The sequence below is a fragment of the Eucyclogobius newberryi genome, unplaced genomic scaffold (assembly GCF_026437365.1).
Source record: "Eucyclogobius newberryi isolate DKJ021-1_F unplaced genomic scaffold, fEucNew1.0.hap1 SCAF_2, whole genome shotgun sequence".
Classification (NCBI taxonomy): domain Eukaryota; kingdom Metazoa; phylum Chordata; class Actinopteri; order Gobiiformes; family Gobiidae; genus Eucyclogobius; species Eucyclogobius newberryi.
The window spans coordinates 44,739,545-44,763,337 of record NW_027315834.1 but is presented as its reverse complement, the minus strand read 5'-3'; the positions used below and the strand labels follow the sequence as shown (position 1 = coordinate 44,763,337).

Sequence of the window (23,793 nt, the reverse complement as noted above, 5' to 3'; positions counted from 1 at the left end):
TTTGTTGGATTATAGGGTATTTTGGACCAGTATTGCCAATACCGATACCATTTACTGTTTTATACTAAGAACATGGTTGATAAATCACAAAATAGTTCTAAAATATATTAAAGAATAAAAGCACATATATTTTTGTTTAGGATTTACATGACATCTTCAGACTACAGTTTCCATCTCTCCTACTGACAGTGACTGTGTCCCTCCTCCACCTTCACTACACCATGCACACACGAGACTATTACGAGTTCCTGTCCACTTTTATGATCTAAACAATTATTCTAGTTACGTGCGCACTGCCGTGTGTTTTGTACAATCTTGTTGCTGAGTCCATCTCTTGCAGAGCGAGCAAACCCATCCTCTGAGTGAGGAGGAAAAGGGTGGAGTTATGTGGGCGTTACCAATTAGAGAGGAGCTGCCCACTGATCAAATATGCCAAACTGTAGCCAAATGAAAGAAATCTTGTGAACATAAAAAGCAACTATAAACTAAAAAATCAAAGTCAACATGGGTATTGATGCAATACCCATGCTGACTTTGATATTGACATTTAGGATCCTTAGCCTATGCCATGTTTGTTTCCGGGCAGATATTATAGTCATACAGTCAGCTGCATGGTCAGAGAGCTCAAGAGAAGGGAAAAACCTCCCGTCTCTTTAGCAAAGTAACAATAAAGAAAATTGGAACTAGGCTAACTTCTATCGTTTACTAGCCACTACTAGCACATATTGCTTTTAAGAGTGATAGAATTAGGGATGCACCAATATATCGGCCCAGTATTGCCTGACAGTTGACTCTGCCGTCCCTTTACAGAAAAAGGAAGAAAACAACAGCTCCGTGGACAGAGGCTTTAGTCTGATAAATAGGACTGTTTGTCAGGTGTCACAGTGTCAGGACTGTAAAAAATGTCTTGTGCAGTGGCTCAACACCCCGATTTGCAGTGCATGCGGTACGGCCCATAGGCCCATAATAATGCATGTAAATTGAGGTTGAACTTGAATTATATCAACAAAAAATAACAGCAGACATAAGTGACAGCAGGCATGTGTACATTATTGGCCAATATTATGCAATATTTAAACTCAATCAGCCTCTTCTCATATTGAGTTTACTTTTGTCTTCCACATATACAGCACCAATGCATAGCTCATGTTTATGCTTTTACTATAAATCTATGTGTGGAGGAGGAGGATAATGGCAGACTGGATAGTAGTTTAGTTTTGAGTCTGTTTGGCTGCATCTTCTCACTGGATTTTAACCACATTTACTTTTGGTTTATACGTTTACCTGGACCCAGGTGGAGGAGGATTACAGCCAAGTGTAGATCAAGTCTTCAATGCGGACAACAGACCGAGACGTGGATTTAGGCACAGCGCGCAGACTTTTCATTTTTGAGAGGATATAAGGGCAACTCTGGACATTCAGTTTTTTTGATTGATAAGCTGATACATTGTGCTTTGTTTGGGTAAATGTAGGCTTGTGTTAAAAGATCGTGGTGTTTGTGTAGAATGTAGAGACCTGCACACCTGCGCTGTTACGTCTGTGCCATGTATTTATTGACTCACCAACGAGATTCATTTAATGCCATGGCAAAACTCCCGCCTGCTCGAGACTGAGCCGAGTCTGATGGCAGAACACGGTGACAGTTTTCTTAAAAGGCAGAGGGTGAGGAAACATGAACTTCATTCAACTTCATTAAAATGTAAAATGTGGTTACTGTTGCGGCTTGAGTCCTTTTGCCATTTTATTAATCATAGATCAACTTAGCTATAACCTGGCACAAGCATCTTTCCTAAACTAATAATAATATATTAAACTACTGCGGTATTGCAATATTGAGATTACCGCGACAGCCCTACTGATAAATAATCTATAAGCGGTTCTCTGGAAAATAAAATGAAACATTATACATAAGGCTACTTTATAATTGTGGCATTGCTTATTTTGTGTGTTTGCCAAAGGTTGTTATTATAGGGGTTGCGACTGAAAAAGGTGCACAAACACTGGTTTAGGAGCGTGTAACAAAGCACCATCTCGGGAATTGTTGAGGCCCTAATTGAATCCAGATGTGATGCAAGAAAAATACTGTGAACTGTATTTTTGTGGTAAAAATGGACACTTTAGACCGTTTCAGGAAAAATCCTACAATATCTACGAGTTCCATCTTGGAAGTCTGTGGGGACGACAAAGAAGGCGGAGTCCCATGAAGAATGAAAGACGAATGGTTGCATGTTTGGCTACTGTAGTTCTCCTCTAGGATATCATTAGATGTAATTCTGCCTTCAAATAGTAACCAGATGACAGTGAGCAGGGAACACACAAGCTAAAGGGTTCGGAATGGAAAATATACACTACAAGTTACCGTTATAATTAAGACCCATAACAACACAACGTAAGTATCTTATTGGACAATCTCAACTTAAGACTTAGACAAACTTAACTGATCCACAAGGGAAATTACTTTCCACAGCTAATATGTATCCTTTAACTAATAATTAATAACCTTGAAAACTCAAGCTGATTGAAAGAAAGGGTCTTTAACAGAAGAGAAAATATTGGTCGTAATAAATAATAAAAACACACGTATGGCTTTATGTACTTGGAGCCAACACGTGACAAAGAAACAGGAGGGTAAGAAGAGCTTTTGAAAGCATGCTGCACTGTATGTGAATGTCCTATCAGTTGGTGGCAGTCAGCGTGTGGTAGATCAAAGCTGAGCTGGTCAGCAGCCAGAGAACCTCTGACCCCGCGGCAGCCATAGCCAGCCCTGTGGACGTGACAGGGATAGTGAAGGGGGGCTTAAGAAGCAAGAACACCACTGAACCACAGGAAAGACAGATACTGACTTAGGTTGAATATTGTACATATCACACAGATCTTTCTCCTAATATGGGTATCTGCTGGTGCATCCCCAATTGCAATTACTTAATGCAATCTGATTGTGTACTCTATTTGAGTGTTTTTAATAAAAAAAATGCCAGCACGATAAAACACAGCAGGGTAAAATTTCAGGCCAAAAAAAAGACTGAAAGTAAATTATGTCTTGTTGGAATAGCATAAATTGAAAAACAAGAACTCTTGCTGTGAGGGGACTTTCCCCTCCACATTTTCTGGTGGAGGGTCCGCCACCTGCCGTCTTACTTTGCCAGGAACATTCCACAATATGGTATAAAACTGATCTATCTCCATGGAGAATGTTCGATAGTATGGTTATAACTTCATCTCCATGGAGACATGCAGGTGGTGTGCCCACCACCCTGCGCAGTGTGGCTTAAATCAGCGTGAACATATTTAATGTTCAAAATCTAAATACTATCAAAGGATTGCATAGATTTGAGAAAAATACCCCTTTCCCACAGTGAGTTGTTGCTCATTAGATAACATTTTAAGAGCACACAAACTGTACACCGTTTCAAACTTTACAAACTTTCAAAACAAAAAAATGCCAGGGTACAAGGGTACATGTCTCAAGGAAGGAAAGTAGGGAAATGAGCAAAGAGCGCAGCATGTAGAATAGAAATGAAACAATAATAGAACTTTGAGTTTAATGGCATAGAAAGTGAAGTGTGCATCTTCCTGTTCCCTCCAGTGTACAACTATTCTGCTATGGAGCTCATTCACTCAGTCCATTGTTCCTTTAAGCTTATTTATGTTACAAGGGCCCTCGGCCAAGAACAATAAATTTTGAACTGCCCCGCGGGTGGCATTACAAGACGGGTTGTTGAAGAGAGAAAAGTATAGTGAGAAAGAATGACTGAAAATACAAGAAGGAAGAAAAGGAGCTAATGAAATAAAAGAAAATAACAGTCATGGATCAACTGCCTGTTTGTCGTTGTCGTTGTTGTTTTTAAATGGTGCATATACCGCCATCTACTTTATTCTTTAGACTTTATTCTGTGCTTTATACTTTAAAACACTGGATCCTTTAGACTCTTGTTAGATACTGTGGGTATTAATGTGCAGAATATTTAAATGTTAACTCTAAAATATATATTAATAATGACAATAGTTCTTCTTCTTTATCGCATATACTTATTTTGAGTCTATACATATCTGGTGATTTGTTGCATATTGACATCATACTTTTGCTTCATGTAGTAAAAAGCCATGCTACTTAAAATGCTACAGATTCTCACAGTCTTTGCTGTGCTGAAAACTGGTAGATATCCACTTCACTTATGTCTGAAATCAAGTTGAGATTAGGCATTTCTCAAATTGACTTTGTGTAAAACCCCATGTTGAAGGATTTGTGGGCCTGTGTTCCGTGATCCCTACATTCTGCCTTTCATGTAAGTTCCACTGCAGCTGAAGCTTGCCAGCGGAGCAGAGATTTAAAGGTGCCACAGTCAGGTATAATGGGTGATGTGTGATAAGAGGCAAAGATGTGAGGCTCTGACATCCATGTCTCATTTAATAAGCGAAGTGAAGCCGCGGATAGACAGGTGCATCAAAGTCCTCGCCTGCAGGGGGAGACGGAGCCACTGCAGATCAAAGTGTCAGCCAGAAAACTGGGAAAATATAGAGCACCTATTGAAATGTAATCAGGTGACTCCTGCAAAGGTTTCAGATGATTACAGCTCTGTAGAGGCCATTTTAAACAGATAAAAGGACAGCACATGTCATAAGTACACCCCAGTTCAACTTATTAATATTAATGCAATACAATATTTGCATAGCCCAAATGTGATTCAATGGAGTGAATAATTCGATTCAAACTTAGATGAATATGTGGCGTCTACATTTGGTTAGTTTTCTTCAAAGATAAGTATAATACTAGTGTATTACTTTGGATAATCTCTCTCAGAGATTGGGTGACTTTGCCCCAAGTGGTCATGGACACTACATGGACATTTGTAATCTCTTGTACATCTGAATTTGCGAAGAGACGCCCCATCAACAAACAAAACGGCACAATTTTAAAATCCCGTTCATCATGTTGACTATTGTCAGGAAAATGTTGAGCCAGGAATGATCCACGAGTGGACAGCACTAAAATATGATTCAAACCATTTCTTCCATGACTAGTAGCTTGTCAAAACTGTATCGTCTGGTTGATGCTTAAAAGTGTGGCTGATTCTGCTTGAACAGCTTAAGGCAATAGTTGTTTTGCTCTGTGGCATGTGTCCAGGTGCCCTGCTTCCACCTCTTAGACCCTCCCCTGCTCACAGTGAAACCAGTGCAGCATACAGCAGTCATGACGCCGGCAGTGTGTGGGTAGCAAGAGTCAACCAGAAGTAAAAGCCAGGACAATGACAGGAACCGCGTGCAGGGAGGGGGTCGCCGGTTCGCCATGACCCCCTGCATATTGTTTTACTGCCCACCAATATTTGAAGGATGGATGGGAAGACTGAAGGACAACACCATAAGAGGACAGAAGAGCTCCCAGGGTGATGAAGACCAGAGAAAAGCGGAAACAGATAATATGAAGATGTAGGGAGAGACTGGTCAAAAATGAGACAGGCAATATTATGCTTGCTGTGTGACAAAAGAAACACCATTTGCAAATTAATTAGAAGGACTCCTGCAAACTGGCAGCTGAGACACAACCCGCCAAAAGCAGTGAGCCCACCCCCAGTGTCTCTCGGCAGTCCTGCTCTGAGGCACGTACACTTCCAGGCACCGGGGCCAACCAGTCTGTCCTGTCTCTGCTCCAGACTGCAGCTTTGTTCCCGTTGGATGGCTTTGTTCCCTGGACCTACAGACCGGATGTCTTCATGCTGCCTGGTGGCTTTCTCACCCTGCCGCCCCTCATTTATTACATACATGTAATAATAATATTAATTTTAGATTATAGACTAGATAGATATAGATCTAAAAATGTAAGCTAGAAAACACAATACTTAAAACATTATGTGTTATCATTTACATATTCACAAAGTGGAGAATACCTGTGACAATGGAATGTGTGTTTGCTGATTTTAGCAACTCATTTTGCATAAAGTATTATATTTATTTTATTGTAGTGATTCATGCATTTTAATATATGCAGTCAATTTCTCGGCTTTCACTATTATGTTTGTATATACTGTATGTTTATTTTGAAGCCGATGACAACCGAATTCAATTTGCTTAAAACTCCATACATCGTTTACAATGATGTGCTTTTGCAGCCATGTTTTGACATGCCGTCACCTAAAGCTGCAAACACATGGGTGGGTAAATATTTGTTGGCATCGTTTCACAGGTAAATGTAGAGAACTCCCACACAAACCCTCCGGCAACACAAACAGTGTAGCTGTCACAACACTGAGGATCTCGCTGACACAATTGTGCTGATGAGCCAAACATCATGCAAGTGTCCACACTAAACTATGTCAGACTCAGGACAAAAGAAGTGAACCAAGGAAAAAAAAAAAAAATCCCCATTTTACCGGGCAAAAAATCCTATCGAGCTTTTACAATTGCTAGTGGTCGAAGGCAGACTCTGCTTTAAATTATTCTGCTCCTGTTCTAGTATTCCTGAATAGAAATGCCCACAGACTTTCCTGCTATATTGTTGCTAACTGTGAATCCACACAAGACAGTATGAAATACCTGCCACGAATCCACAGAACAAAAACTGTCCTTCTGACTCCTACATTCCTGTGTCATTACAACATGACAGTGGACGTGCCGGCTGACTTAGTGTGTGGCTAGTGTGCATGCAGGATGACATTCCAGAGAGGCCAGTGAAGGTGCAGCATAATCCCAGGGCAAGAGGAGGAAACCCTTTCTCACTGGCCTGACTCACAGCCACACACTCAAACAAGATGTTTTTTCCACATCCCATGGCTCTTTGGAAGTTATTCTGGCTCCTGGAAAAGGGAAGTGATATTGGCAGGAAGTGCGGAAGGTAGATGGGGACTTTGAATAATGTAGCCTTTGAATGATGTAGCCATACAGTAGCTGGAGGTGACAAAGGGGAAAAAGTCTGTGAGCTAATTATGCTAATGCTGCACACAGGGTTTACATTTTGTTTTCTCTAACTTTTGACAATTGAATAACATTTTAGTAAGGCAAAGCGCAATTAACTAAAACCATAATGAAATAATAAAAGCATTTTCATGTCAAATGTATGTATTATACTCCACTGTCATTTGGATGTTACACCTGACCAAACCCTTCACATAATAAATGTACTGCAGTTGAAAGTGATTAGGACGTATGAGCAGATGATGTCCTTTTGTCTCAACTCTAACATTTTGGCATTTGAAAGAAATCGGTAAGCGAAAGAAGAAAACGTTATATCCTTTTGTCACATAAAGCATGGGTAATTAGGGCTGTAGTTGTATTTGCTCAGTGCATTGATTAGTCGAGTAAAAGGGGGCGTGGTATGACGCTGACAAAATCTCTCGAAACTCTTCAGCGTCTCTAATCTGATCCAAACTGCACTCACAAGAGTTTATGCAAAAACAGCGATGTCTACCAAGAAGTGCAAGAGAAAAATGCATAATTCTGTCTAAAAAGGAAGATTACACTAATTTAATCTCAAATTACTACCAAAACTACACAAAATGCTCTTTTTTTCCCTGCTAAATTCTCATAATCCTGGCAATAAAATATTTAGTCGACAATTAAAAGATTTGGTTGACTAAGACACCATTGACTAAAGCTTACAGCCCTTGTACTGTTAAATAAATAAGGACACTTACAGTTCACATAAAGATATTTCCTTTTGCCATTGCCTTCCCCACTGAGGGAATACTGGTCAGATACTGTGCGTTCACTATCTGATCAGCAAAAGTCTTCAACCCCTCACTACTAAGAGACACAAATACTGAATATAAATAAAACAAACTAAACAGACTTGTGGTTTGTCATGCCTCTAAAATATACATGTCCTTAAAGTCTGAACACAGTTTGGTCAAGCTGAACCCTTCTGTGTTTCCTGTGTCAGCGTGTGTCCAATCCTGCAGAGAAATGTAATGGGGCTGATATTTGGTTCACGCTGAATGAACGGAAACTGTAAACTTGGCACTGGAGAGAACGGCAAAAATGAGGAAGGGTTTTTGAAAAAGTTGAGATGGAAAAGCATGAAGAAAAGAGTTCAAATACTATTAAAATGATTTAGTTTAAATATGAATGACCTCTATAATGAACTTGAACACGGCAAATAAATATCAGAATGCACTGAAAACACCAAGTAAACTCACAAATGGAACAAAATGTAGCAGTGAGAAATATTCTGCCGTATATGCTATAGGCAATTAAGAAGCGCCTAAATGCAATGTCAGATCGCGGCTTTTACAGAGTCCTGATGTCTGTTATTAGGCCTGTCTGACTAAATAAGACAGATGTTGCAACAGTCAACTTTTCTGCTTGTTAGAGCTACGAGAGGAACGTAAAGGTGGAAAGGGTTTTTTTTATGTAAGGCAAATCAGCCAATCACGTCCCTGTGTTCAGTGAAGATTTGAGCAGAGATAAGTCAGCCAGAATCCAGTGTGATGTTCTGATCAGAGCAAAAGCAGAATTCAGCTACAAATGTCACATTTATAAGCTACCTCTACATACAAATATTTAAATTCATTTTAATATCCGCATCAGGATTTTAAATATAAAATGTAATTAATTGATAGGTTAAATTGTAAAAAAAATAACTACAACTATTATAATACTCTTTATATTATGCTATTATATTATGGCTTGCAGAACATCTCTCAAACTGGAGCTTGGTGAAAGTTCATTAGTGGCCTCTGCTACAGGTCAAATACCGAGGGAAAGGAAGTTGCAGTACATAAAAGTTGCCACTAGGGTTCAGGCTAGAGCCACAGTTAATCTCTCTGGCAGTATTAGCTTTTGACCAGCAGATGGCAGCATAGGCTCAACGCTGAGTCACACAACAGGCAGTGCAGTAATGGGATTGCTTATTTCATTTCTAGAATGTGATATTACACCAATAGCAGTCAGGAGACAGTAGTAAAGTGTTGCCAATTATTTGGAAATACTACAATAATTTCCCCCTGCCCCCTACTTAATTTAGCATTACTGAGTGTTGTTGCATTTGAAGAAAACAATAATATCACAAATTGCATTCTAACACATCTTTAAGTGCACCTACAGTAACACACCACATGGTGGCAGAATTTGCACATCTACAAAATCCAGTGTTCCCATATTACAGGTTGTGAATATAGTGTCCAAAACACACTTGTATAACATGTGTTTACTGCACTGAGGAATCTACACAACATTTAAATGTGTGCTGTGAGTCAGAAGTAGACTAAAAGGGACAGAACTACTAAAACAAAACAGAACTTCAGGTATGTCTTTGGTGAGGAAACAACATCAGTGTTGTTACAACTGAGAAAGCTTAGCATAAAACAAGAACCTTTAAAGAAAGAGACTTACAGAGTGCAGATGAGGGAGGAACCTCTCGATTTCATTCATATCTATGCCATCGTCCTCATCACACGGCTCTTTTTTCATCCTGTGGGCAGGAGGCAGAGGTCAGTGAAGGTTTGCCATGACTTTTAAGCCGTCTTTATGAATGATTGTATTACCCCTCTCTGTCGATGTGCGGCAGGTGCTTTGGCGATCCCCGCAGGGCTTTTCTGTGGAAATGGCTAAAATCCAGTTTCTCGGGTTGTATGTCCCAACCGGAACCTCTAAAAAGGGGATACACTTCGTTCAATGTTTAACTTAGACCCAGTATAAAATGCCGACAGACATTAAAGTTCAAATTATTTGAAGAGCAGCAAGAGTTCAAGTGAAGCACCATAAACCTGATCCACCCTTTATCCTGATTTCATAAAATCATCTTTCTCTGTGTTACAACCTGGTAAAATACATTCCATGAGGTTTAGTGTACATTTTTTTCAACTGGTCAAATATACAAATTAAATCAGTTTACAGAAACACATTCTGATTTTGCAAGAATGTACATTACCATTACATTACCCTTAAAGAACACCAACATTAAATAACAAAAGTAAATGCTGTATTTGCAGGATCTTCTGTTCACTTACCCAAGTGAGTCCATCGTGTTAGCCGCCCATATGTCGGTCCCCAAGATGTCAAAGCCATCCATGTTGCCATTCTAGATTTAACATATTACAAGATCAAATACAATATCCAATTGAAACGCTTGTATAACACACATGTTTTAGTCATTTTGATGTGCACTTTTCCGCTCTCACCTGAGCAGGTCCTCTGAACTGGTTGTTTCTGCTTTTGCTGCCAGAGCGTGAGCCAGACCCGGGTCTAGAGCCTGAACTTGGCCTGGACCCAGTGCTTCCATTGCTGCTGTGTTCCCATTCATCCTGTAAATTGTACAGGACCTGGTTTAAAAAGACAATACTTAACAAGGACAAGTAAGATATTGTAATATGTAGGTTTATATATCTACAGTTTTCACACCAGAAACTAGCTAGGATAACATTTGACATTCCGAGTACCACCAGATCTAAACCCAGACTTTACAGGCCTAGCTGGGACTAAACCAGGTCTAAAATGTGGATTAAGTAGTTCTTAATGATTATGGACCCAGAAGATGACAAAAACAGTATAGATTTGTCTTTAAATCAAATAAATACTCAAACTGTAGAGGGCTCCCTGTACCACCAGAGGCTGCCTGGGTACCACAGTTTGAAAAACACTGATCTACAAGTTAATATCCAGTATTGTTTAAAGGTTGTGCAAAATCAGAATATTCAGTTTATGTTCTAAAAAGTGATGTTTCTTCACTTTGAAATGTACAGTCTCGCCCTGACCGTTTGAAGCAGTAGTAGACTAAAGTTCATATACTATGTGGCTACAGCTTTGGAAGTGTTCAACTAAAGTGTTACAACAATAATCCAGTTGTGATCAAAAGTAACAAAAATGTGCCATAAAGTAGATTGATTTATGTCAAATATCTAAAGTTCATGGTCCCAACAAGTCAACAATGCACAGATTCCCTGGGGAGGCCTGGAAAGGGCATTGAGTGTGTGTAGAGGTCTTGTTATGTTGACTAATGGAAGGAGGATTATGTCGTGTGGCGGCGCCCAGACAGACCAGACAGGCTTCTGGAATAAGGTGAATACAGTGAATACAGTGAATACAGTATACAGAAGAAAGTAGTACTTACAGGTTTAAATGAATCTCTGCCGTGTGATGAGGTCCAGCTCCCATCTTTCTGGTTGTTGCAGTCATCGGTCCACTGAGCAAGCATCGAGACAAAGCTGTTACTTCTAACTTCATGAAGCATTTCATTCAAGCAAATGTGACCACTCTTTCAAGCTGCACGTTAAATATGTTTAAGAGTTCCCACTTACCACTTGAGTTAAGTTGCCACTGTTGTCCAAGTCCAAGTCCTCGTCTCCTTTTTCTCCCAGAAGCCCCTGCACCTGATATTCCAGTACGTAGCTGTCAATGAAGCGCTCCAGCTCTTCGATTTCCTGAGAGCGTGTGCTCCCTGTCTCAGACGAGGCAGAGGCCACAGAGGAGTTCTCCATAGCAACGGACTTAGAGACAGTCAGGGGGAAAGGGAGGAGGACAGACCTGTGGGAGAAAGACAGAGAAAAAAAATCTAAATTAATAACAAAGAATAAATGAATTGGTCATACTGAAAAAAGTAATATGCTAATAACACTATTCTAACAATGTTATGTAAATCCAACTGAACATGTGTTCAAATAGATCTTTAAATATAAGTTGAGGTTATCAGACAACACATTTTATACATTTTTTCCTTTTCTTTTTAAATTGTAAACAATATTTATTCATTATTGTTCATTGTTGTACCGAATCACCAAAGCACGTTCCTTCCCAGCCTGTGAATTTTGTTCACCGACAATGGCAATAAACCTTTTCTATATCCTAGTACATCTTGAAAAAACAACAATAGTATCAATATGTTGATAAGATGTCTAGCTGTACCTGGAATTGTTTTAAAGCCTCACCAAAGTCATTCCATATATACTATAGTATCTCTCTACTGTCTACTATGTAATATCCGTTTCAGTCCTTGCTTTTGAAACGGTGCTGCTGTCTGCCCCCCGAGAGTGTCTGATCACCTGACTCTACACGACTCTAAGCTCCTTTACATCAGGGCTTGATCACCAGCCGTACAAAGAGGATTTATCCCTGCAGCGCACAGTCAGCTGAGCCCAGGGTATAAACTGGGAAACTGGTGCAGCCAACTGGGCGACAGCTCCAGCAAAGAATTAATGCTGTCATCAGTAATCAATCGACAAGTCTATTTTAAAAAGTTTGTATCGCTACTTTTCATTCATTTAGATATAAACATACATTAATATACTGTATACAAACCAACAAGAATGTGAAAAGCAGATAAGATGTTAGAACTATATCAAGCAGACGACCTCGTGTTGTCCTTGATGTGAACTAAAGCTATGGATTGTCCCTCGCCCGTTCTCTTTGCTCCCATTGTACATTTTGGTGACGCTTAGACAGTCAATCTACACATGGGTTTCACAGTGATGGCAATCGCACCAGTGCCATAGCAATTGACAATTCAAAGCAACATTTTATTTCGTTTGAATGGGAAAATGCCCACAAAATTGTCCTTTACAATAATTGTACAAAGAGAGGAGGTGAGCAATGTATCAGATGATTGAACTGTAAATTCGAATATTGGGTTTATTGTTTTAATTCATCCAGACAGTGAAATGCTATAAAAAGAGCTGATTAAACAATGGAACTAAAGTTAGGGAAGAGTAATATGGCCATTTTTAACAAAAATCTTTGTGAGAAAACTACAATATTAAAAATATAACTGACAGAATACTTAAAGGATAGCGTCAATGACAAGTTAAGTCAGCCTTTTCCAGTCATGGTTATTTAGACGCTGCAGAGCCTCCACAGGCGGTGTTAATGTGCCTCCAAGAGTAAACATAAGCGATTAGCTGCAATCAGTTGATCTCCCTTCACAACTGCGAGAAGAATCTGCTGCAGTGAACCTGGAATTAGACTGCAATATTCAAAAAGTCATATTGCTCCGGAAGCAAATGACAAAAGTTAAGTGGCATTTCTACACATTTTACATCAACTAACACGTTAAAAGACACATTTTAGGCTGTTTCTGGTGGATGCTCCAAGTAATAATAAAAACAATTTCCCACATAGAGCATTACAACTGGAGTTCTAAGTGAAGCTACAAAGACCACTGTTAGTACTTTACAGTTTCAAAAATAAAATAAAACCACACACACACACGAGCAAACAGATAGAGTGAGTTGTGCTGACCAGACCCTGCAAGGTCAGGGCTCCAAACAGCCTCTGGACACACACACTCATCTGTCCACCACCACAAAGTGAGTCACATTACAGGACGAGGATGCAGCGAGAGCCCAGTGCATTCTGCAGCCTCCTCACAACACAGTCTGCCAGTGAAACGTCTACGTGTTGGCTCATAATAGCCACTTGCTTCAGAATTTGACTTCCTTCATATTTCCAGGCCCCTCCTTTTCCTGTCTACACCCTCGTCTCGGCCTCACATAAAAAAACAGCAGCTGCTTCTCCAAAGACATGCCTCAGCTGCCTCTCACTGACCTACAACATAACAATGCATAACAGCATAATGTGTTATATACATCCTGTCCCCCTTGCCCCCCTGTCCTCCCCTGTCCCCCTGTCCTCTTGTTCTCTTGTCCCCCTGTCCTCTTGTTCTCTTGTCCCCCTGTCCTCTTGTCCCACTGTCCCCTTGTTCTCTTGTCCCACTGTCCTCTTGTCCCCCTGTCCTCTTGTCCCCCTGTCCCACTGTTCTCTTGTCCCCCTGTTCTTTTGACCCCCTGTCCCCCTGTTCTCTTGTCCCCCTGTTCTCTTGACCCCCTGTCCCCCTGTTCTCTTGTCCCCCTGTCCTCCCGTTCTCCCGTTCTCCCGTTCTCCCGTTCTCTTGTTCTCTTGTTCTCTTGTTCTCTTGTTCTCTTGTTCTCTTGTTCTCTTGTTCTCTTGTTCTCTTGTTCTCGAACTCATCTAGGATCCACTGCTGGTCTAGTATTGTTTGAGTCTTCAGGTTTAGTTGTGTTTTTGTCCCTCTTTGGGACGGAGAGCCTAGTGTAAACAATAACATTCTACATTCCGTAATGGCGGGAAAGGGAAGTGATGTAGGAGAGGAATTGGAATTCATTTCAGAATATCACAATTTTATGCAAAATCTAGATGCTTGAAAGACATTTACTACAGTATTATTAGGCCCGAGCTCCACAAGCTGGCTAGAGGCCTATTAGTTCCGTAAGACTGTGCGAAGCACGGCTGCGAAAGTGCTCGCCCACTTCCATACACTCACTAACGCACTCCTCCACTCATGCACGCCCCGTGCATACTAATTAGTTGTAGGAAAATGGAACATTACCGTTGGAAACGGGCGAAGCCTGTGCAAAAGTGAGCACTAAACGATCGCTTTATATGGGGATGACGACCGCGGTGGTCATCCCCATATAAAGCACTCGTTTACGCTAAGTAGCTCACAAATACGTTCCCCATCTCTTGCACGTTCCGTGCATATAAACATGTAATGCAAAAATTGAACATTATTATTGTATAGAGGGCCAAAAACACAAAATTTACGAAAGTATCCATCAGGGACCCGCACCATGAGGTAGGACAGCGCGAGCGCTTTCCGAAAATGTATAGTTTATGATATTTGAAAAATGGAAAACATTGTTTTCGCATTGGAATATTGTTCTTTCTTTCTTCTTCTTCTTGGGACCAGCCCCCCTATTATCACCCAGGGAACATTGACGAAAAGTCAAAAAAAATTGCACACCTCTAAAAATCGTGCCTCTCTACATTTTTGCTCTCTTTTCTCGAAAATTAAAAAATATTGGCGTGTCAGCGCCCCCAAATGTACAAAAAATGCATTGAGAGCGATGGATGGTGACAAGAGAAGTATAAAATATTCTTGCGGCAACACCGTTCGGCCAACCAAATGTCGGCCATATTGGATTAAAATTTGCTAAGCATGACTCGGGAGTTTTTCCAAACGTCGTACTTTTACCAACTCCTCCCAGGGCGTTTGATTGAAAAAGCTGAAATTTGGTGAAAATGGTGCTGAGGAGTGGGACATAAAAAGTTATCCAAATTAATCTGATATCTGTCACGGTCTTTGTGCGGAGAAGCACAGAGACCGCACTGTACCTACAATTTAGGAAATTTCCCAAATTTTTAATTTGCTGCCGTTTGCGCAAATAAATTCTGAATTGCGTCAAATTTGAATCAGTTGTTAAACCCTTTGCCCTAAACCTATTTTAAGTAAAATAAATTAATTTGGTGTGACAGCGCCCCCTATAGAGTGACATTAAATTTTATATGGAGGGTAAAATGTTAAATTTTTTTAAATCATTTTTGAATCAAAAAAGTCAATGAGACCCCTGTCATATTTGTTAGGGCGTAGCCGTAGCGATGACAGAAACCTCCCATGTTATTCCAATGGGGATATCGCCAGATCTCTGAAATGTGAACATGCTGACACTTTATACTTTTAAAAACTCCTCCAAGGACGTTAGCCCTATTAACGTGAAATTTGGTGAGACTCATCTTCAGGGGTGGACCATCCAAATGTATACACATTTTTATTCAAAGAGTCACGGACCTTTCCTTTCATATGTAAAGCAAAGGGGAGAAGACGCGAAAGCGTCACGGACACCCCGTAGGTGTAAATTGGGGCGCCCTCCTCTTGAGGCGGCGGCGAGGGCTGATTATCGCTGCTATATTTTTTACTATTATTATTATTATTATTATTATTATTATTATTAGTGTATTTAATAGTAGATTATGACAAACATTTTTTGATTAAGGCAAAACCATGATTATTCGGTTTAACTGAACAAATACGTAGAGAAATGTTGAGTCTGAGGTCCACACTACACGACTGGACTGAGTGTGATTATAGAGTCTGAGGTCCACACTACACGACTGGACTGAGTGTGATTATAGAGTATGAGGTCCACACTACACGACTGGACTGAGTGTGATTATAGAGTCTGAGGTCCACACTACACGACTGGACTGAGTGTGATTATAGAGTCTGAGGTCCACACTACACGACTGGACTGAGTGTGATTATAGAGTCTGAGGTCCACACTACACGACTGGACTGAGTGTGATTATAGAGAGTCTGAGGTCCACACTACACGACTGGACTGAGTGTGATTATAGAGTCTGAGGTCCACACTACACAACTGGACTGAGTGTGATTATAGAGTCTGAGGTCCACACTACACGACTGGACTGAGTGTGATTATAGAGAGTATGAGGTCCACACTACACGACTGGACTGAGTGTGATTATAGAGTCTGAGGTCCACACTACACGACTGGACTGAGTGTGATTATAGAGTCTGAGGTCCACACTACACGAGTGGACTTAGTGTGATTATAGAGTCTGAGTCCACACTACACGACTGGACTTAGTGTGATTATAGAGTCTGAGTCCACACTACACGACTGGACTGAGTGTGATTATAGAGAGTCTGAGGTCCACACTACATGACTGGACTGAGTGTGATTATAGACTCTGAGTCCACACTACACGACTGGACTTAGTGTGATTATAGAGTCTGAGTCCACACTACACGACTGGACTGAGTGTGATTATAGAGAGTCTGAGGTCCACACTACATGACTGGACTGAGTGTGATTATAGACTCTGAGTCCACACTACACGACTGGACTTAGTGTGATTATAGAGTCTGAGTCCACACTACACGACTGGACTGAGTGTGATTATAGAGAGTCTGAGGTCCACACTACATGACTGGACTGAGTGTGATTATAGACTCTGAGGTCCACACTACACGACTGGACTGAGTGTGATTATAGACTCTGAGGTCCACACTACACGACTGGACTGAGTGTGATTATATAGACTCTGAGGTCCACACTACACGACTGGACTGAGTGTGATTATAGAGTCTGAGGTCCACACTACACGACTGGACTGAGTGTGATTATAGAGTCTGAGGTCCACACTACACGACTGGACTGAGTGTGATTATAGAGAGTCTGAGGTCCACACTACACGACTGGACTGAGTGTGATTATAGAGTCTGAGGTCCACACTACACGACTGGACTGAGTGTGATTATAGACTCTGAGGTCCACACTACACGACTGGACTGAGTGTGATTATATAGACTCTGAGGTCCACACTACACGACTGGACTGAGTGTGATTATAGAGTCTGAGGTCCACACTACACGACTGGACTGAGTGTGATTATAGAGAGTCTTAGGTCCACACTACACGACTGGACTGAGTGTGATTATAGACTCTGAGGTCCACACTACACGACTGGACTGAGTGTGATTATATAGACTCTGAGGTCCACACTACACGACTGGACTGAGTGTGATTATAGAGTCTGAGGTCCACACTACACGACTGGACTGAGTGTGATTATAGAGTCTGAGGTCCACACTACACGACTGGACTGAGTGTGATTATAGAGTCTGAGGTCCACACTACACGACTGGACTGAGTGTGATTATAGAGTCTGAGGTCCACACTACACGACTGGACTGAGTGTGTTTATAGAATTATAGTGTCTGTGGAAGTCCACCGCCATCTCCTTGGTCTTCCTCGAGTTGATGAGGTGGTTCCGCTGACACCAGTCCACAAAGTCCTGCTCCAGTCCTCTGTACTCCACATCATCGTGGTCTGTGATGAGTCCGATGATGGCAGAGTCGTCAGAGAACTTCTTCAGGACACAGCTGTCCGTGTCGTGTCTGAGGTCTGCAGTTAGAGGGTGAAGATAAAGGGCGTGAGGACAGTGCCCTGGGGCGCCCCCACACTGCAGGTCCGAGTGTCAGACACACAGTCCCGGGCTCTTACTAACTGGGGTTGGTCTGTGAGGTAGTCCAGGATCCACTCTGCAGGTCGTACTCCACACCAGCCGTCTCCAGCTTGTCCCTCAGGAGCAGCGGCTGATGGTGTTGAAGGCGCTGGAGAGATCGAAGAACAGGATCCTCACAGAGCTGCCAGGCTTTTCCAGGTGAGAGAGAGAGCGGTGCAGCAGGGAGATGACGGCTCCACATGATCCACTCCAATGCCAGGCCGGTATGCAAACTGCAGCGGGTCTGAGTCTGAGAGACTGAGGTCCACACTACATGACTGGACTGTTACAAACCTAAAGGTGTGGCGACACAATCAAACCTGTTATATGCAGCCATCTTGAACGTCTATGTTGCAAAATGTGGCCCATCCTGAGCAAGTTTGGACACCTTTGGTCTTATGGTAACTTAAATGGTGGTGGTGCTCCAAAATATGTTTTCTTTGTGGTACTTTCTATATACAGTGTAATAATCTAGTAATAATATGTTCCAAAACCAGAGATATAAAAATACTATGTATCAGAATGAGTATGCTACAACTACACACACATCTTCAGATCTTTACAGTCGACTAAAGGTCTGTGACAAAGGCTTGAACTCAGCAGACGCAGACACTGAACAGTGGAGACAGACACAGCACGGACCTGTCACACAAATGCTGCTTTCAAATACTAGAGATGCCAAGCCACTGCAAGTATTACATTCTCAAGGCTAGTACTTTTAACAATGATTATTATTATTATGAACACCTTATCATTCAGATTCAAATTGGCCAACACTATAGTTCTTAAAAAACAAATCATCACATGCAGTAAGTGAAAGTATGTCGTGATTTAATCATTAACAATGGCTAAAATCAAACTCTAATAATCCTTCCAACTCAAACATTGTAATGCTTAAGCCATTAGCTACACTACTGCCACACTGTGATATCAGCAAATACATCCAATCTGTTCACTTAGCAACAGAGCCACCGTGACTTGTGAAGCCGCTACAGCAGAAATGATCACGCTTTAAATAGAATTTTTCATGACTGAATTGAAATTGTTTTTGAACAGAAGATAATGATATTTTATGGTCTGCAGAGGACAATGTGCTTCTTGAATAATTGCAGATTTTTTTGTGATTTTGGAGCACAATTTTCAGGGACAATTTAAGTTCCTTTTCAGTTATAGATCATGAAACATCCCACTCAAAAACAGTCGCACATTCAGGCACAAGGAAGGCCTGCTAAAAGGCACAACCTCAGGGCTAGTAAGCGGACAGGCCTCTGAGCTAACGTGACCCCAATGAGATTTCTAAACATCTAAACATAATGTAACATAAAGTCGTTTGAGAGACACAATTGCCTTTATTTGAGCTGAAGTCAGATCTTTGTTGTGGATTCAAACCTGCGTGAAAAGAGTGTGTTTAAACAGAAACCACAGGCCCTCCAACATATGTGAAGTGTACACAAACGTTCAGAGGCCTCAGTGCCCCATGGTAACAAAAGTCCATGGTGTTCATAGGGCCGAGTTGACAAAACACACACACACGACTCAGGACACACAGCTATGGCCGAGCAAAGGGCATCAAAATAGAACTGTGGTCTGATCTTTGTGTTATTTCAGTAAAATGTCATATTGTAACTCAGAGCTTCCCTGTTTTACTGGCCACAACGATACACCGAGATGGTCCCTTGTGCCCAATAATATGACTTCGCTAGTGCCATATGATCGCACCTCTTATTTGCCCTTGTCACAAGCTGAGGTTTGAGGTTGAACATTGCTCGACAACTGAGTAATCAAGTAAACAAACAAACAAACAAACAAATAAAGAAACAAACAGACAATTAAACCACAAAAAAAACCCTAATGTTAGCGACACATTATTTAAAAAAGCTGTGTCTACTATAAGGCTTTAAGTTTGGGCTAAATTACGTAGTAATTAAGTAGCTGTAAACCCTATGATATTATAGGTTTGATATGTTTGATATCATTGCGGTATAAACCTCGCTATATGATATATTTTTTTGCAATATTGTGGGAAGGCTCACAGTATTAGCAAAGGCCCCACGATATAGAGGTTTTTCCTTACAAAAATAAGCATAATAGCCATATTATCCTTTCTTTCTTATTCATTGTTCAATGATCAGATTTCTAAAGTGCGAAATTCATGTAATTCATGCCAAGGACTACAGTGTGAGCAGCCTGGTGGAATAATAACAAATATATGTAAAGAAATAGGTTATTGCAACGTTTTAACACATTCTTGTTCTGTAAAAAGCTTTGACAAAGGACTTACATTGTGTCGTGCTCTACAAACACATTGAATAAATAACAATGTGAAGGCCCAAATGAAACTGTGCAGTAAAGATAATATGAAGTGCCTATAACTATATTTGGTGTATTTATACCTGATATACAAATAGATGATAGCTTTACACCAATCAATCACATTGTTGACCCTCTAAACATGACTTAAACAAAATAAAGTGATGTTTTTATTACATTTTTATTTGTCAAAAAAAATCTAAAAGTTGTGACATTAGATGAGCTTTGGCCTAGTGGTTGCTGGGTAATTTCCAAGTGTGATCAATTACAAACATGAAATACAATTATAAACCTAAAATCTCTCCTTCAGCGCTTGTCGCCATGGTGAAACAAACCATATCTGGGACTTCAAAGCAGCGCGGGCTTTTGCACAGTCTCTGCTCGACTTTCCGCTCTGATCCATTCGTGCAGCTCACTGCGGCTGTTAACGCCATGAGGAAAGTGCGTGGGGTGCGATCCTATTGGCTCCAACAGCCGTGACGTGGCACAAAGAATCACAGGACCTGTAGTCATCTTCATTTATTCTGCTGAAGTGAACTCGGATCTAGTATTTCTGTGACACAGTCATGCTGCTTAATACAGAGGGCAGACGACTATATCGAGGCAATTTAGCCATTAGGATATCGCCAATATAAAATGACATCACAAGTAAGCCCCTTGTATCAGTAAGAAGTGAGAACATCGATTAAATCACTTGAACAAAGGAACTCAATCAGACACATCTTTATCAAGATTCAAAAGATGGGTTTTGTATTGAATTGTTACTTGTTAATGCTGCTAGTCTTTCCATGGATAGGTGCATAAGTCAGATGCATAAATCATTGACGTGGAGAAACTTGCAGTGGCAGGAGTGTTGCCTCACCAGTCTGTGATTCAATCAGCTCAATAACCGGAATCTCGGGACAGTCACTCCTACACTTGAATCTTCAAACTGTAGTGCCATTAAAAGGGACATATTAAAAACAGCTGTTGTGAGCTTCTACCGTATGTATAACTGTGTTCTAGGGCTGAAACAACTTACGGTTGATAAATCACACAACTAATCTATTATTTAAATAATTGTCTGAGAGAACAGGTTTTATGACTTAGAGCAGGGGTCGCAACGAAAAATACAGGCGATACTGGCAAAACCCGAAAACAATATTAAGACAACTTTATGTCAATCCAACGGAATGTGTTCAAATGTGTCGTTGAATGTTTCAGTTAAGGTTTAATTATCAAACAAATGTTAAACATCTGCTAAATGAATCACAAAAGTACAAAAATACCACCATATATATATAATAGTTCATAACTTTTTTCATTTCCATTTTTAAATCAGCTCTTTTTGTAATATGTTTCACTATAAACATTACTGCTCAAATTTGCAGATCTTCCAAAGAACATTGATGATATTATCCAAATATTTGTTAAAGATGCATTGCCCACCTCTACACAGAAAGATGATGGAAAACGTACTTATTAGCCTCAATTGATTCCAGCATGTCCTGTATTTGAGACTTGAGTGCTCAGGAAATGGCAGTTCTCACCTACCCCTCATCTCCACCCACTCTTCTGTTCTTACTTGTGATTCTTCAGAACGCAGATTCCAGGTCACACATGTAGCTAGTGTTCAAAACTGTTAACCCATTCTTCAGAAATAAAGACATGAAAATGCACTGGTTGCTACAGTGAAACGTCACTATGATGTTCTGTTCTGAAGTTTGAACATAAAATCAATAAATGTCTAGACGTTTTGGGGCAGTTTTGCGGGTTACATGGTCCAAATTCTAAATAATAATCTATCTATGCCAATTACCTAGAAATATGTACCGGTATATGTCTTTTTTGAATGCCAAAAAGCCAGCAATAGCTCAATAGCTGGAAATAACACACATTTGGCCTGAAGCTTTGGGTCAACAAACTGGACACGGAGTAGTTAATAACACAATACTGCAGTACCACATTAAAGTCTATGACAGGCTCTAGTGTTTTTCTAATTATGACTCAGTTTGGTAGGATAGCACCTGTGGTAAATATTTATCATACTTACACATCCGCAAAGCTACATTTAGTGAAAACATTCTGGAAAATAAACCTACGTTCCTACGCCATCCAAATGTGCTGTGCCATTGAAAGCAAAGAGACAATTTACACACAACAGAGTTTAAACAAAATACGGGTGTTATAAAGGTATTACTATTCATCAAATGATAAATGTTTGAAAAAAACTGTATATTGTGTTTATTCAGACCAAATCTATTTCATTTTATGTGTAAATTCAAAATTCTATGCAAGCCCTTTTTGATATATTTTGCTACTATTATTATTCATTGTTGTATGTTGCACCTTAATGCCAAAGCAAGTTCCATGTTTGTGAATTCTGTTCAATAAACCCGTTTCTTAAATGGGGTAATTTATATGGATTTTCGTATACGGTTGCTTGGTAACAGCTGTGGAATTACCTCTACATGATGCCACAATTGCTGCTCATGCCCGACCAGGAAGTGCCATTATAAACTTTACAAACACTGTCAAAATTGGGACGAATAGGCAAAATGTTTTGACAAATCTGTTTAAATCGATTTAAACATGTTGAATAGAGCTCGGGATGGAATGTCTGTTCCCATTGAAACCTGCCATGTTGGTTGCTGTTGTGCTCAATTTGCATTGCAATACATTAGCCAAAACAATGCAAATTAAATTAAATGAAAAAATCCGTTAAACAACGTGATAAACGTCAATCTACAGAGTTCAAATACTTACTAATGAACACTTACATTAAGTAGTTAGCATGTTATAAACTCCATTAGGCTGTGGGACAATCCCGAGCTCTCTAGATCACCATTGACTGATCCAGGGCCATTCCAAAAACAACAGTGCACCAGCTAAATTTGACCCCCAGCACCACCACGCCCATGCCACTGATGCCCGGGGGTCTGATCACACAAGATGCCACTGCGGGCCCGGTAATAAGAAGCTCGTCACGACACTTCTGTGACAACAAAACGCCCCGTTATGATCACTTAATACCGCGCACAATCCGCGTCACGGGGACAACGTTCGGACGTGTAGTGCCGCCCATCGCCGGTAACAATAGTGACGCAACACCACGGCTAACCTGGCTAACGTTAGCTTTCGGTACGACAATAAACAACAAGCGGACACGTTACGCGGGCCGCCTCATATCTGCGTCTGCGGACCGCGTCACGTCCACAGCTTTGGCCCCACAGGTGAGAGCATGTGGGCCCCAGAGGGAAGGGCAATTGTCCACACCAGTCTTTGTCGTATTCTCTCCGGTTTATTAGCCGCTATGATGCGACCATTGAGCTGCAGCAGTAGGAGTAGGAGTGTAATAACGGGTTTGACGGGACAAATCCTTACCCTAAGTGTGCACGGGACTCCTCGGACCTCGGGATCCACGTCTCAGCTCAAACCCGCCGTGTCATAAGTGTGTTTTCCAACTCCAAAGAGAGGATGGATTAGCTGTGATCTGCTGCTGCTGCTGCTGCTGCTGCTGCTGCTGCTGCTGTGAGAACTCCGCCGTCCAAAGGAAAAATGCAGGAATGTGACGTTCACTGGCAACGATGACACGTGCAACCGGCCAGGAGGCATTGTGGGAAATGGTGTTCTGGGCGCTTTTATGGCACTGGCGTGAGGAGCTGCACTCTGCGCTCCCTCTTCATTTGTCAGGACAACTTTCAGGACGCAGGCCTAATGTACTTATACCGACTTCTACTTTTAGTTATACTGTAT

General features: G+C 40.9%; 1 protein-coding gene across 1 annotated transcript in view; it reads right to left on the bottom strand.

Annotated features, from left to right (window-relative positions):
* ctif (CBP80/20-dependent translation initiation factor) overlaps positions 1–23,559 on the bottom strand; it is a 36,976-nt gene extending 13,417 nt beyond the window's left edge. The window contains exons 1-7 of the mRNA XM_072453212.1: positions 23,422–23,559; positions 11,229–11,454; positions 11,042–11,113; positions 10,113–10,235; positions 9,942–10,012; positions 9,477–9,581; positions 9,325–9,403 (exon numbers count right to left, since the gene is read on the bottom strand). Of these exons, the coding sequence (XP_072309313.1) occupies positions 9,325–9,403; positions 9,477–9,581; positions 9,942–10,012; positions 10,113–10,235; positions 11,042–11,113; positions 11,229–11,408 (630 nt within the window). The 5' untranslated portion in view covers positions 11,409–11,454; positions 23,422–23,559. The remainder of the gene's footprint in view (positions 1–9,324; positions 9,404–9,476; positions 9,582–9,941; positions 10,013–10,112; positions 10,236–11,041; positions 11,114–11,228; positions 11,455–23,421) is intronic.
* Positions 23,560–23,793: the final 234 nt, after the last annotated feature.